General features: G+C 56.6%; 1 protein-coding gene across 3 annotated transcripts in view; it reads right to left on the reverse strand.

Moving 5' to 3' along the window:
• GNG7 (G protein subunit gamma 7) overlaps positions 1–13,267 on the reverse strand; it is a 74,671-nt gene that overhangs the window by 4,496 nt on the left and 56,908 nt on the right. For all 3 annotated transcript variants that reach the window (XM_074927743.1, XM_074927741.1, XM_074927742.1), the window contains one exon: positions 2,821–2,939. In XM_074927743.1, the coding sequence (XP_074783844.1) occupies positions 2,821–2,901 (81 nt within the window). In that variant the 5' untranslated portion in view covers positions 2,902–2,939. The remainder of the gene's footprint in view (positions 1–2,820; positions 2,940–13,267) is intronic.

The raw sequence follows: 13,267 nt of genomic DNA on the forward strand, positions 1-13,267 counted from the left end.
ATGTTCTGGGAACCGAGCGCCCCGAGCAGCGCGGCGCAGAGGGGCTGCGGCGGTGGGCACCGGCCGGCAGCGAGGGCGGGCGGCTCCGGGACAGTCCCCGGCAGCTTTGGAGACCAACTTTTTTTTTTTAATTAACTTAATAGCTGGTTGAACATAAGGCAAACACAAACCACAGATGCAACCAGAGCACATCGGGCAGGCCCAGATGGAACCTGCAGAGCGAGGAGGAGAAACGCCGCTTGCGACAAAACCCCGGTTCTCCGCAGCTTTGGGCCAACCATCGAATCTGTGATTCCACAGCACGGGGTGGGCATCCTCCTCCTTTTTTTTTTTTTTTTTTGGTGCCTCCTGGAAAGGCTGGTCTGGAGACTGCATCAAACAAGGCGCTTTTGTGGGTATTATTGCAATATTAAGTATTAAAGTCCTGACCAGTAATGAACACTCCTAATGAACACCATCTGCTGCTGGCCTGCACTTAAACGTATTTATCACATACATGGGGATCCAGCAGCAAAACTGCTCTGCAGAGACAAGGTCAAGGCTCTACCTTAAACCTATTACTTGCATTAAGACAGCGATTACTCCTAATCTCAGAGCAAAGCAAGGGGAGGTGAGTTCGCTGGGAGCGCGGCTGAACCTGTTATGAGAGCAAGTGGCCTGGAAACCTCCGCACCCCTCGTAAAGCTCCAGGGCAGGACGAACCACCCGCAGAGGCTCGGAGGGCCCGGCCCTTCTCTGGCAGACGCAGGGCTGCTCGGGCTGGCGAGGAGGCAAATGGCGGGGCTCTGCGCCGGGTCGGGTCTCGCAGGGTGCTCATGGAGCATCACAGAGTCACCGAGGTTGGAAAAGCCCCTGAAGCTCCTCCAGCCCAGCCATGACCCTCCCCCTGACCCTTCCCAACTCCCCCAGATCCCTCAGCGCTGGCTCAGCCCGACTCTTCAACCCCCCCAGGGATCCCGGGGACTCCCCCCTGCCCTGGGCAGCCCATTCCAACGCCCAACAGCCCCTTCTGCACAGAAATCCTTCCTCAGAGCCAGCCTGACCCTGCCCTGGGCAGCTTGAGGCCATTCCCTCGGGGCCTGGCGCTGGCGCCTTGGCTCCAGAGACTCATCCCCCCTCTCTGCCCCCTCCTGGCAGGGAGTTGCAGAGGGCCAGGAGGTCTCCCCTCAGCCTCCTCTTCTCCAGACTGAACCCCCCCAGTTCCCCCAGCCGCTCCCCAGCAGACCTGTGCTCCAGACCCTGCCCCAGCTCACGCTCCCTCAGGCTGCGCTCGCTCCCCTCATCTCAGAAGCGTTTTGGCTCGTTTATCTGCAGGCAAACGGCGAGCTGCCGGGTCACAGCTTTATGGAAAGCTCACCCAGACAGCCCGTCTTCTCCACCCAGCCTAAATAGCTGCATGTCGTGGTCCCACCGCTGTTGCTCTTTCCCACTAAAGCATTTAAGATAGGCCCAGCTACGAAGGTCAGGAAGCAGACACACACCCTCCCTCCTCCTCGGCGTGCGCCGTTTGGGATGCTGGAGCTGAGACATGGCAATTCTTAGGGGAGTCAGCAACGCCTGTGCTGGGGGAACACCTGTAATTTATTTTGTCTTCCCTAAGATGGCCTTGCTGATGGGTGCATGACTGGAGCCTAGAAAGTGATGGCTCTAAAAACAGCTCCAAAACCTCATGGCTTTCAAAAAAACAAAAAAACCCCAACCCAAACCATATTCAAAGCAGCACATCAAAACCGGAGATGATGGAGGAGCTGGTGCTGCAGAAGTAGCAGGGACTGAAAGTCAAAGAAAAAAATTCTTTGACCAGGAATTAACACCTCTGCGCTTTACAGTATTTCAGTTTCCCTGTGCCTTTCGTCACCATGCACGGGGGTTTCCCCTGCGTGACTTACTGACAAGCGACTTTCCAGGAACAGATCTCGCCTCCCCTCCCCTCCCGGGGAGCCTCTGGAGCCCAAGGCGGGCAAAGCCCAGCACAGGCGGTTCCTCGGCTCCTCCGTGGCTCAGGAGGGGTAAATTCAGAGAGCCCCGGGGTGTCTTGCTCACGGAGCTGGGACCTGCTGCCCACATGCTAAGATTTGTCTCCAGCAAAGGCCCCGCTCCAGAGCTCCCAGCCCGGGGACCGCAACCCCCGAGCCGGTTCCCAGAGCAGAGCGAAAGCTCCCGGCCCGTCCCCGACCCTCCGGACACCGTGGCTGCTCCAGCCCCCCAGGGCCACAGGGAGCTTTATTTCTGGGGCTCCTTTGCTGGTGAGCCAGCACACGGCTGCGAATAGACTCTGGTTTGCTGTCCTGGCCGACGGCAGCACAGACCAAACCTTCCCAAGTTCTCCCACAACCAACGCCGGGAGCCCGAGCCCGGCGTGTCGCCGTCCCGCTCATCCGCGAGAGCGCAGCACCTGAAATAACTGTGCAGGCAGCGACTTTCTGAGAGAAACTGCCTCTGGGCAGTGAAACCATCCTGTGAGAAAACGGGGAAACAAGACTGGAACGCATGTGAGCGCGCCTGGGGCAGAGTCTGCTCCGGCCCCTGCGGCGTCAGGGCCTCCACGGGCTGCGTGTGCCGCGCTGAGCCCCGGGAGCTCGCTCCGGGGATGGCGCGGCCGCCTCTGGCACCGGGGAGAAGCTGCCCAGGCTGTGACCTGACCTCGTGGCGTGAGCCGTGGCCGCAGGGAGGGATCCCGTCTACAAACGCTGCAATATCCGAGCCGGAGACATCGCAGCAGCATGCACGTGCTCAGGGAAAACCCAAAGCACCTGCCCAGGCCCCTTCCCGCTCCGTCCCTGCCCACCCCGGCGCGGCCGCGTGGGCTCCCGCGCTCACCTTGATCCTCTCGATGCCGGCTTCGATGCGGAGCTGCTCCACCAGCTTCCGGGCCTGCGCTATGTTGTTAGTTGTTGACATTGTCTGCCATCGGCTCCAGGCCCCAGCACGCGAGAATCCTGCGGAACAAGGGGGGAGAGGGGGGTTGGCATCGTGCACGAAGCCACGGTGCCGCCGGGCGTCTTTGTGGAAAGGGCTCTGTGCCGTGTCCTCACCGACAGCCACGTGCCAAGGGCTTCCTCGAGCTCTAAACTGATGACACCAACTCAACGTTTCCTCATTTTGTTTCAAGTTCTCTTTTCCTTTAAACAGCACTCTCGCTGCACGCTTTTTAGGCTTTCTTTGATTAAAAAAAATAAAACCCAAACAGAAACTTGTCGACGAAAGGGGAAAAAATGAAACTTTTTTCTGCAGAAAGCCCTGTCAGATGAGTTCAACTGACCGACTGGGAAAGGGAACAGAAAGTTTCCAGCCCCTGTAACCTGCCCTGCGCCGCTCGCAGCGAGCCAGGCCGGGGGACGGCGGGCAGGGACCACGCTCAGCTCCTGCACGTTCACCCTCACTCTCCATCTGCTCGCTGCGTCGCTGCCTCCGGCCCGCCCCGACTCCCGTGTCAGGATTTCCTCAGCACAAGGAGGCTCTGAGCAGCAACTAGAAACTCTTGATATTGCCCAAACAGACCTGAGCTGTTTATCCATCCTTTTGGAAATCGATGTCCCTCAGAAGAGGAGAGTAAGAAATGAGGGAAGAGTGACAGAGGTCCCAGGCTGGGTGGGAAGCCAGGGCTCAGGCTCGGCAGAGGTTTCTCAGATGCCAAAGCACTGGATGGAGGCAGGGGACGGGCAGCAGACACGGGTGGGTACGAAAGCACGAGAGGCACCAATAGCTCGTGTCTCGAATGCACCTTCCACAAAAATGCTGCAAAATAAGGGCCTGGCTGAAGATGGAAACGCAGAGAGCACGGCAGGGCGGGCCAGAGTCAGAGCAGGGTGGTGCCAAGGCACAACCCCCTTCTGTGCACCAAGTATCTGGTCTCTGAGGGTCTCCCAGACCCTGTGCAGCTGCCAAACCCTGCACCCATCCGCGGCTGAGCCGATCGTGGGGCTTTAATGTACCTGTCACCCTGCGGGCTGCGACCTGCCCGTGGGGCCGTGTCCCCACGACCGCCAGGCTGCAGCCGGGCACCCCGGCGGCGGGAACGCAGGCGGTTAAACAACCTTCCTCGAAATTTAAAAGCAGCAACTGAAGAAGTTTGTCTACGAGACCAAAATAATCCATCAGTGTCACTCGGGCCCGAGCCAGGCTTGCTGGAGGGCAGCGCCGGCCTCCCTTGGCCAGACACCGCTCTCAGGTCATTTCTTTCTGATCATCTCGGGAAAAGTCGCTGCCCTGCCCGGCAGTGAGTCAGCCCCCGACCACGCACGAGCGTCGGGGAGCAGGGGGCGAGGGCTGCAGCGAGCGCCACCTCCCCTCCCGCCGCCTGGCAAACCAGCAGATGCTGCCGGGAGGGGGAAGGAGCCAAAGCAAACACGGGGTCAGGTACCAGCGGCGCTCCCAGCGCCCCAGCCAGCCGCCCACCGCGGCCCTCCCGTGCGAGCTTTAATTACAGACTCCTGCAGTCTTCTCCCCGGGCCCGGCAGCTTCAAAGCAGATGCTGAACTGCTGCCTTGGCCGAGGGGGAGGAGGGGGGGAGCGTCTGCCCCATCTGAGATCCCAGCAGACTTGAGCTGTCTCGCCTATGTTTAGACATTAAGGGAGTTTATTCCAGACCACGACGGTACTCTCGGGGATTATTTTGCTTGGCAGCAGCATGCAACGTGCGCTGCACTTTTCAATCCCCGAGCGGCAACCGGTTTCGTTTGCAACACCCAGTGCTACGGGGAGAAAACAAAAGGTGCTTCAGCCAGAGCCACCGACCCCGCCATGGGCCGGTTCCCTGAATTAGCAGGGTTATTCGGAAATCTCCGCCTCTCCAGTCCTGGAAGACGTTAGTCAGGGCGACACGGGAAGCCACGCTGTTGAAATACAGTCTGGTACTGTGGAAATTGGGAGAGGGAAACAGGCTGGTCCCCGAGGGAAGGATCCTCCTCTTCTGCTCTGACCTCCTGCTCTGATTCGAAGCGCTCCAAAACAGTGCAGGCAGCACTAGGATGGGGGAAAAGCTCTGTCTCAAAGTCAAGCTCTTTCTAAATCTGTACTGTGAACCTGAAAGATCTCCCTGCTGCAAACAGTTTACTGACAAAACAATTCTTCACCTGGATAAAGAGTTAGCAGGCAGCTGGAGGAAAAAAAACACAAGCAATCTGATATAATTTATGTTTGCAGCAGCACAAGATCACCTGCTTGTACTTTCCCAGCTTCCTGTTTATGGAACAAGGCTGATGAATCAGTCCAGGGCGAGTTACTTAAGGGAACTTCTGCTTCTGCTGCAGCTCTGGGAGATGCTCGGCCCGTGTCCTCGTCCCCGCAGCATCCCACAGCTCCTGCTGCACGGGGACAGCAGCCCGGCCCAGGGAAGGACACGTTTCACTACGCACAGCGAGGAGAGAGTCCTGCCGCGTGGCAGGAATTAGCAAACAAGTGGCTTAAAAGTCCTTGGCAAGGGGGAGAAGTTTTGCTCCCCACTCTCCCTGCAGCCTGGTTTCATGGAGTCTTCCCAAAGCGAAAGCCGCTCCTGTAAATCAGAAATGATGTTTCACCTGGGCCGTTACAGCGTCAAAGCCACCACCTCCGGCTCACCCCCCCACCTCCCATCCCGCCAGACCCCGCTTTGCCGACGGCAGCCACGCACGTTGCCTCTCCCAAGCAAAAAGCAGCATCAATCTCCACCGAGCATGAGGTTGGCAGTTTTGCAGCAACAAAATCTGCAGCGGCAGCTTCTGCTTCTTCCTCAGCCGCCGTCACCCGGCGGCGCTGGCGCGGGGCTCGCCCGGGGGATCCGGGAACCGAGCGAGCGGCTCCCCGCGCACGCTGACGGCACAGTTCCTCTTACGGCACTTAAAATGATTTCTGAGTACAAATTTCAGCAGCCAAGCTCTCAGAAAAGAGTTTTGCGGGACGCAAAATCCTCCTCCAGCCGCAGCCGGCAGCGGCTGCCCGTCCCGAGCAGCCCTAAGGCTCCTCGGCGGCTCCGGGTACTGGCTGGGCAGCACCGGCACCGCGGAGCCACACCGGGACCCCCATCGCTTGCGATGCCCGAGTCCGGGCTGCCAGCACGGGTCAGGGAACCCGGCCACGCTCTGGGGCTGCTCTGCCCAGCGGGAGGTTACAACTGGCTTCTGTTACCTCGGTGAATAATTAACTAAGAGCGTCATTAGCAACTGACCATCAATACAAAAGATCCAGTGGGGCGCTGGGTGGCACATGAAGGGCGTCCTTGGGGTTTTTTTAAAAGCCAAAACAAACTTTAAAGATGTCATTCATCAGACTTAGAGAGGTGTGTAAATAACTCTTGAGGTAAAGGCATTTGGGAAAAAGCCATGCAGAAGCATGCGGAGCGAAGCACGCATGGTGCAAACCAGGATGACTTGCGGGACGCGGCTACGTCGCCCCTTTTCCAATCTTCATGTTGCAAAGAAACCAGCATGTGGGGAAGGACGGGGAGGCGATGCCTGCGCCTGCGGGGGGGAGCACAGGACAGTCAGGACACCCAGATCTCGTGCCCATCCTCCTGCCTCTGCTCTGTCATCTGACGGCGGGGAAATGATCCGTCCAGGCAGGCTTCCTTCCCGCAAGGCGGGCGAAGCCTTCGGCGTTAGGCTGTGACCCACCACCCCCCGCCCTCCCCGGGACAGACTTTTCCTTTCCCGGTATCGACTCATGACTCTGCAGAACGACGCCACTCGCTTTTTGCTGAGTCACAACCAACCATCCTTCAGCAGGAAATAAATCTTCCCTCATCTTTGCCAGAGCACCCTCTGCCCTCCCGGCTAATCCGTCTTCCAATTTCTTCCCGGCACATTCCTGGGAAGGACAGCGCTGCCCGGAGAGACCAACCCAATTTTTGGAAACGGCTCTTGTTGCGTTAACGTGGCGTTAGCTCGGCGTGCGTTTTTCACGTCGCCGTGTAAGCGGTTCCAGCAGGGCTGAAGTCATCAGACGGTCTTGCAGATCCCCGGGCTGCCGTCCCCGCTCCCCCAGCAGCGGAGCGAGCTGGCAGGCGGCCGCGGAGGCACGAACGGGGCTGGGGCTGCAGCAAGATTTCACACTCATGTGGTTGTAGGACGGCGTACGAAAATTAATAAAAAAGAAGAGGACGTAAGAGCATAGGCAGTGATATCTTATCCAGTGGCGTTTCAAGGTCAATGCCAACAAAAGCAGCAGGGAGAGAGGGTTGTGAAACCTTGCAGCAAGTAAACAGGGAGCCAGAAGCACAGGGCAGAGCAGGCTCGAGAATGGAGCAAACAAGTCTCGAGTTATGATTTGGCTGCAGTGCAAACACCCTGTGAGCGTTTCTGCCTTTTTAAGGGAAAGCACTGGAGGAAGAACTCCAGCAGTTCAGTTAGGATAAATTCTGGAACCATCAGGGTTTGCTGTTTTAAACTGGTTTGCATATTATGAGCCGAAAGCAGGTCAGGATGCTCATAACTGTGTCCTGCATCAGCTCAGCCTTCGGCTCAAGAACAACCACAACTGCCCTCTTCTAGATCAGGTTTCATCATTAAACAGAAGAATTTAAAGGACTGCAGCACGTGGTTACAAAAGCAGATTTCTGGCGTTCACATTCTTCATACACCTTCAGCGAAAAATAAAAAAGGTTTCCCAGTGTTTACAAAGCGGGGTGCTCCAGGCAGCGTGCTGCTATCAGTGCCCCAATGTTTCCGTCGAGGCAAGCGTGAAAAGGGCATTTCCACGGGAGCGTTTTGCACTTTCTGTTCTGCAGAATCTGTTCTGCACAGCCCTCTTGACGTCAGAGCGAGCCCGGCTTCTGCCTACGGAGCAGGCACCTCTGCTCCTCACAGAGGTTTTCTTTTTTATAAGCTGATTCTTCCTGTACCAGGTCGCTTGCAAAGGTAATGATTTGGGCTACTTCAGTGGGAGAAAACCAACCAAAACTGGTGCAGCTCCTGAGTCAGAAGCGTGCAGCAACAGCGGTGACAGCAGCGCTGGCTCTGACGAGCCGTGACTCAGCACCAGCTCCCTGTCAAAGCAGACGCCTCCTCTGTGGAGCATCTGGGTCTGGCTCCGAGCAGGACTTTGCCCGCTCAGCCCTTTCATCCGTTTCCCAACGCTGCCCCGGCGGCGCTTCCCGGCTCCGCTCGGAGCCATGACGGAGCCGGGCGGCTGCGGGCCGGGGCTCAGCACCCCGCAGAGCTCACTCCGGCCCCGGAGCCGCAGGGAGGGAGCCTTCGCCTCACCCTGCCCTCGGCGTCGCACCGAAACGTTACAGCAGGATCCAGGTCACGAGGGTGAAACTGCCACCCTCGGCACGGCGGAGAGCCCAGGCCTGCCCCAGCACGCCCCAGCGCTGCGGGAGCGACACCCACAACTGCTCATGCGGGATGCGGCGCAAAACCCCTTTCTCCTTTATGCAATCGGTGCCACCTGCACGCTCCCACCCGCAGCCTCTCCAGCCCCGCAGCAGGAAGCATTACGCTAGGAAAGAAATATGCACCGATCTCTCTGGTTTCTGAATTCTTCCCATACTTCTCATAGCTGGAAGCAGCCACTCCTAGCAGGCTAAACAAACAAGCCAACATCTGAGTAACTGCCAGAGTTATGCTGCTTTTGTCTTCCCCCCCCCCCCCCACCCCCTCCAGATTAAAAAAAAAAATAATAATTGGATGAGATTGGTGCTTCTGGGTGGATGTCCCTGCGCCGGAGCTGCCCACGGGAAGAGCTCACAGCCCGCGGCCACCAGCATCACCCTCCAAACGCTCCCCCGGGCACCGCGGGGCTGGTGGGACGAGGCACCAGGGTCCTGTGGGGACGGAGGGGTGCGGGGAGAGGGTGGAGGGTGCAGAAGGCGCTCCCGGAGCTCAGCCTTAACCAAATTCTGCTTGAAAGCGCAGCCCAGGCGCCAGCAGCGCTTCACCGCACGCCTGCAGCAAACCCCAGAATCGCCCAGGTTGGAAAAGCCCCCCGGGATGATGGAGTCCAACCGCCGCCCAGGCAGGCCAAGGTGTCCGAGCCCCCCGCACGCAGCCTGCCGTGCCCCCGGCCCCCCCCTGCAGCCCCGCACCGCGCCGGAGCGACCCAGAGCCGAGCCCCGCGCCGAGCTGGTGCCAGGGAAAGGGGGGGGACGAGGGGGGAGCCTGGGACTGGTAACCCAGTGTAAACCCGCGCGGTGGTTACTGCTTTTAGAGATGACCTCATGCTTTTTTGGAACAGAAAAAGGCTGTTAGGGCAATGGCATTTACTCCTTGTCTGGGCAGAACAAAGCAGGCTCCATTTTTCTTTTACACTTCCTGCATCAGTAGCTTAACAGCTGAATGAGCTATTGAATTTTTTCCTGAGTGCAGCAATTTTTCCTTTTTTTTTTTTTTTTTTTTTTTTTTTCCTTCCCCCCCCCTCCTTTAAGACCTCCAGATTTCTATGGCGTGGGACAATACTCGGGGAGAGCGCAGCGAGGAGCTCGGCCGAGGAGCCATCCCAGGATGGAGAAACTCTCCTTAAAGAGGCAGCGGTGGGCAGCACCGGCCTTCACGCTGCCTCTTGGCTCGGGACGAGGGTTTGTCCACATTTCGGTGTTGAAACCATCCGGCTTACTTTCCACACCTTGTTCTGCATCACCTGCAGCTCGAGCAGCACCATGAGCACGGGAGAGCGGCGGCGCCGCCAGAGCGTTTCACTTCAGCAGTAAACAAGTTACCGAAGTGCCCGTGTAAGCTCCTTTAGATTTGCAAAACGTCCCCTCACGCTGTCCCTCCCCAGATAAATTACAGCCTCCTTACAACAGGTTGTAACTAGGCCATGTGTTTTAAGATACTTCATGTCCCTCCTGCAGCCACCAGCAGCTCCAGCCTGGCAGTGACAGACCTTCGAGCTGCTGTCACCAGGGCCAAGCCTCGCGCTCCAGCTCGTTTTTAATATATTAGAAACCTAAAATCACATCATTATTAGACCAAGAGAAGTCTTAGCCTCAATTCCACATCCATACTGAGAGCAATTTATTTTTCAGAGTTTATTTTTCCAGCTCCAATATCTCGGTATGTCTGTTTCCAGATGGAAACCACCCAAGCCAACGTGTCGGAGCTTTGGGTTTTTTTGACACACAGAAGTAAATTTGCTGCTTTTTTTTTTTTGCTTTTTTTTTTTTTTTTTTTCCCCCCACAATCTGGGTGGGAAAGCAGCTTGTTTGCTTTTCTATTTGTGGTGCAGCACAGAAACCCCCAGGCTCTGAGTGGAGGCTCCAGGGTTTCCCCAAAGGCACGAAGCCATGCAGGGCAGGGGGGTGGTGGGCTCAGTAGCCACCCCACCGAGGGGCACGGCCACACGGGGTACGGCCCTGGAGCCCTAAAACGGTTCTGCCCATATTTCAGAGGAGGCCAGCTGAAGAGAAGGATGTGCTCGGCCGCTTGCCCCTCCTCCCGGGTATCTGTGTCACAAGTGAACAGCCACCAGCATGTAGTACAGATGTAGGAGAGGGGGCACGTGTCTCGGATACAGCTCTGGTTTTACCAGAAGATCCATTAATTGCTCAAGTATTTTGTCTCTTGAACTGCTCCAGTTTCAATCTGGCCAAGGATTTTGGAAGGAGAGAGCATCCCCAGAGACGTGCAGCTCCATTTCCTTCCCATTAAAGGCAATGATTACCTGGCTGCGAGAGCGTGAAATCCTGCAGGACACATCTGCCAGCTGAGGTGCAGAACATTCAAGGGCCCTTGTCTGCAGGGTAGCCTGAAGCCCCCCCCCAGTTAACTGGTGTGGTGGTAGGTCTGGTTTCAAACTCCCCCTTCCCTCCGGTTTCTCTGCAGCAGCTTTGGTGCCAGCTGGGTGGAGACCTCTGGCAGGACTGCCAGGGCAATTACACACAATCACCACCCTGGTGCTGCAGATTGTGTACCCTGAGTCACTGCGGCACATTCCAACCTTATTTTTAGACCACGCATTTAAAAAAAAAAAAAAAAAAAAAAAAGGCAAGAGTGCAAAGGTATTTACACCGGGTGTTACCTGGAGCCAGTAACACAACCAGCGAGGTGCTGGGTTTGAAATGCAAAGCCAGATGCACTTTCAGGTTTCTCCGTGGCGTGTGTGTGTGTGTGGGGGGGAGCTGCAGATGCATTTGTGGTGCTCGGGAGAACCGGCTGCGACCGCGCCAGCCTGCGGGCGAGCGGCAGGTTCCTGGCTGGGATCCGGCCACCCTGGCCAAGGTCTGGAGCCACCACTGCGCTCCTGGGTGAGTCCACGGTGCGATCCAGATGGCCAGATACAGAATAAACCATATAATTTAAACCGGGAACCAAAGCTGGGCTTTAGTCAAGGGGCTTGAAGGCTGTTACGGGTTGAGGGTAGTAAATAAATCAGAACTTGCACTGCAGAGTCTGCCCCGTCCTCATCCTTCCTGCATTTCTGGTCAGTGCAGTCACGGATAAAGCACAGAGGGCAAAGCAGGGCCCTGCGCGCAGGCAGCGAGCGCTCACGCTCCCACAGCAGCGCTGCTGCGAGAATTAGGCCACAAAACTTCAGGGTAGCCGCTCGCTGCCCGCGTGCCGCAGAGCAGCTGTGCCCCTCGGAGCTCTCGGCCGGCCGCAGCAGCGGCTCTCCACGAAGGAAGGACGAGCAGAAAAGCAGAAGCTGCTCCAGCACCGGGCTCGGTGGCCCGTGCAGGTGTGATCTGTGCACAGGCAGCTCCAGAGCTGCTGCCGGAGCCACCCGGAGGGAAAATGCAGCGGGCTGTGGCGGGAGCCAGGGCTGCACCCCAACCCCTCTCACCCCCCAGCCCCGTTCCAGGCTCTCGCTTTGAACCTGCTCCTCTCCAGGCACCTGCCTTTTCCCAATTCTCAGTGCCCGAGATGACAAAGCTGCATAAATGCCACCCCTCTGCTTGCAGAAACCATCGCAAGAACTCATGAGCCCCCCAACACCCAGATCTCCTCCCCAGCACCAAAGCCTTCTCTTCAGACGCGTAGAAAGGAGAGCTTCCTCCACGCTCTTCAAAATCAGGTTGTAAATTCCTCTACTTCAAGGACCATTTAAAATCTGCTGCTCCACAACTGCCTCAGCAAAACGTTAATCACTTCTGTGAAGATTTTTAAACTCGAGGACATTTATGATCTTTGAAGTAAATACATGCTCTTCAAACACCTTCCTGAAACGCAAGCTAACAGATTTTGTGATCTTACCCAAAGAAAAGGGATGAAAGAATGAGTACTTCACACAAAGCACTGAAACGAAGGCTGGTTTTGTAGTCTGGCTTGTTGAAAATTGCCCACTGTCAAGTCCCAGAATATTTCTGTTTTGCTTAAGCAACGCTCAAGTGCAGGTGGTGTCATAGCCAAAAACCCCCACCGAGGCACCCAGGCTTCCCTTCCAGACGGGGACTATGAGGAGTAACACGTTTTATAAAACCACTCTGGGTTAGTATATGTCTGAACAACAGCAAAACTAAGACCACATTCATCCGTCCTTGCAGCTCCTGCGAGGGAAGCACGCGGCTTTACTCCAGCCTTCCAGCAGCAAACCCACAATACCAGCACACCAAACCCCAATCAGCCCGCTAGAAGCGATAAGAAGGATGAGTCCTTCTTATTAAGTTGTTATTTTTATATGCAGCCGTTTTGGAAACGATTAAGTTTTTAGGTTCTTGAGTCCAGAGATTGCCCTGGCTATAAACACGATTCCAATTCAGGCTTGTGTCTTCAATTACGGCCTGAAAAGAGGCCCCGACCTGGTGATTCCAGCGGGCGTACGGAGAACGAAATCCGTGTACCCCAGCTACAACCACTGTGGAGTTCGGCCTTGTCTGGGAGGGCTTGATAGCAGCTCCACGTTCAACAGGAGGGTCTAAAGACTAAGCAGGAAGCTGGGCTGTGTCACGGCACAGGAATATTAAGTTATAGGAGGAGATAAAAGAAAGGGAAGTTTAGGCTGAGTATCACAAAACTTCCTGAGAATTTCCCATCGCTCCCGAGATCTGAGCTGGGAAACGCTGCAAGCACCAGCACCCAAGACATCTAAAGCAGGCAGGGGAGGTTTTAACGTGGCACAGCGTTTCGTTCCCTCCTTTACTGAGCGGACAAAGGCTACTCCGGCTGCACCACGAGGTCACATCAATTTATCAGCCTCGAGTACACAAGTTACCTCATCGTGAGATCAGCAGATTTTGTGGCATCAGCCGTGACACAGCTGAGCCTGGCAGGCCCCGCTGCTGGGCACCTCCTTGGCTGCTCAGGGGGTGGAAGGGTTCTGAGTTTGCTGCAGAGGAGCAAATGCGTGCAGAGGGAGAACCTGCTGCCTAAAGCAGCCCCACTCACCTCCCCCCAGACCTGAAACGCAGATGCGATGC

Source organism: Athene noctua, chromosome 27, assembly GCF_965140245.1.
Source record: "Athene noctua chromosome 27, bAthNoc1.hap1.1, whole genome shotgun sequence".
NCBI classification, from domain to species: Eukaryota; Metazoa; Chordata; class Aves; order Strigiformes; family Strigidae; genus Athene; species Athene noctua.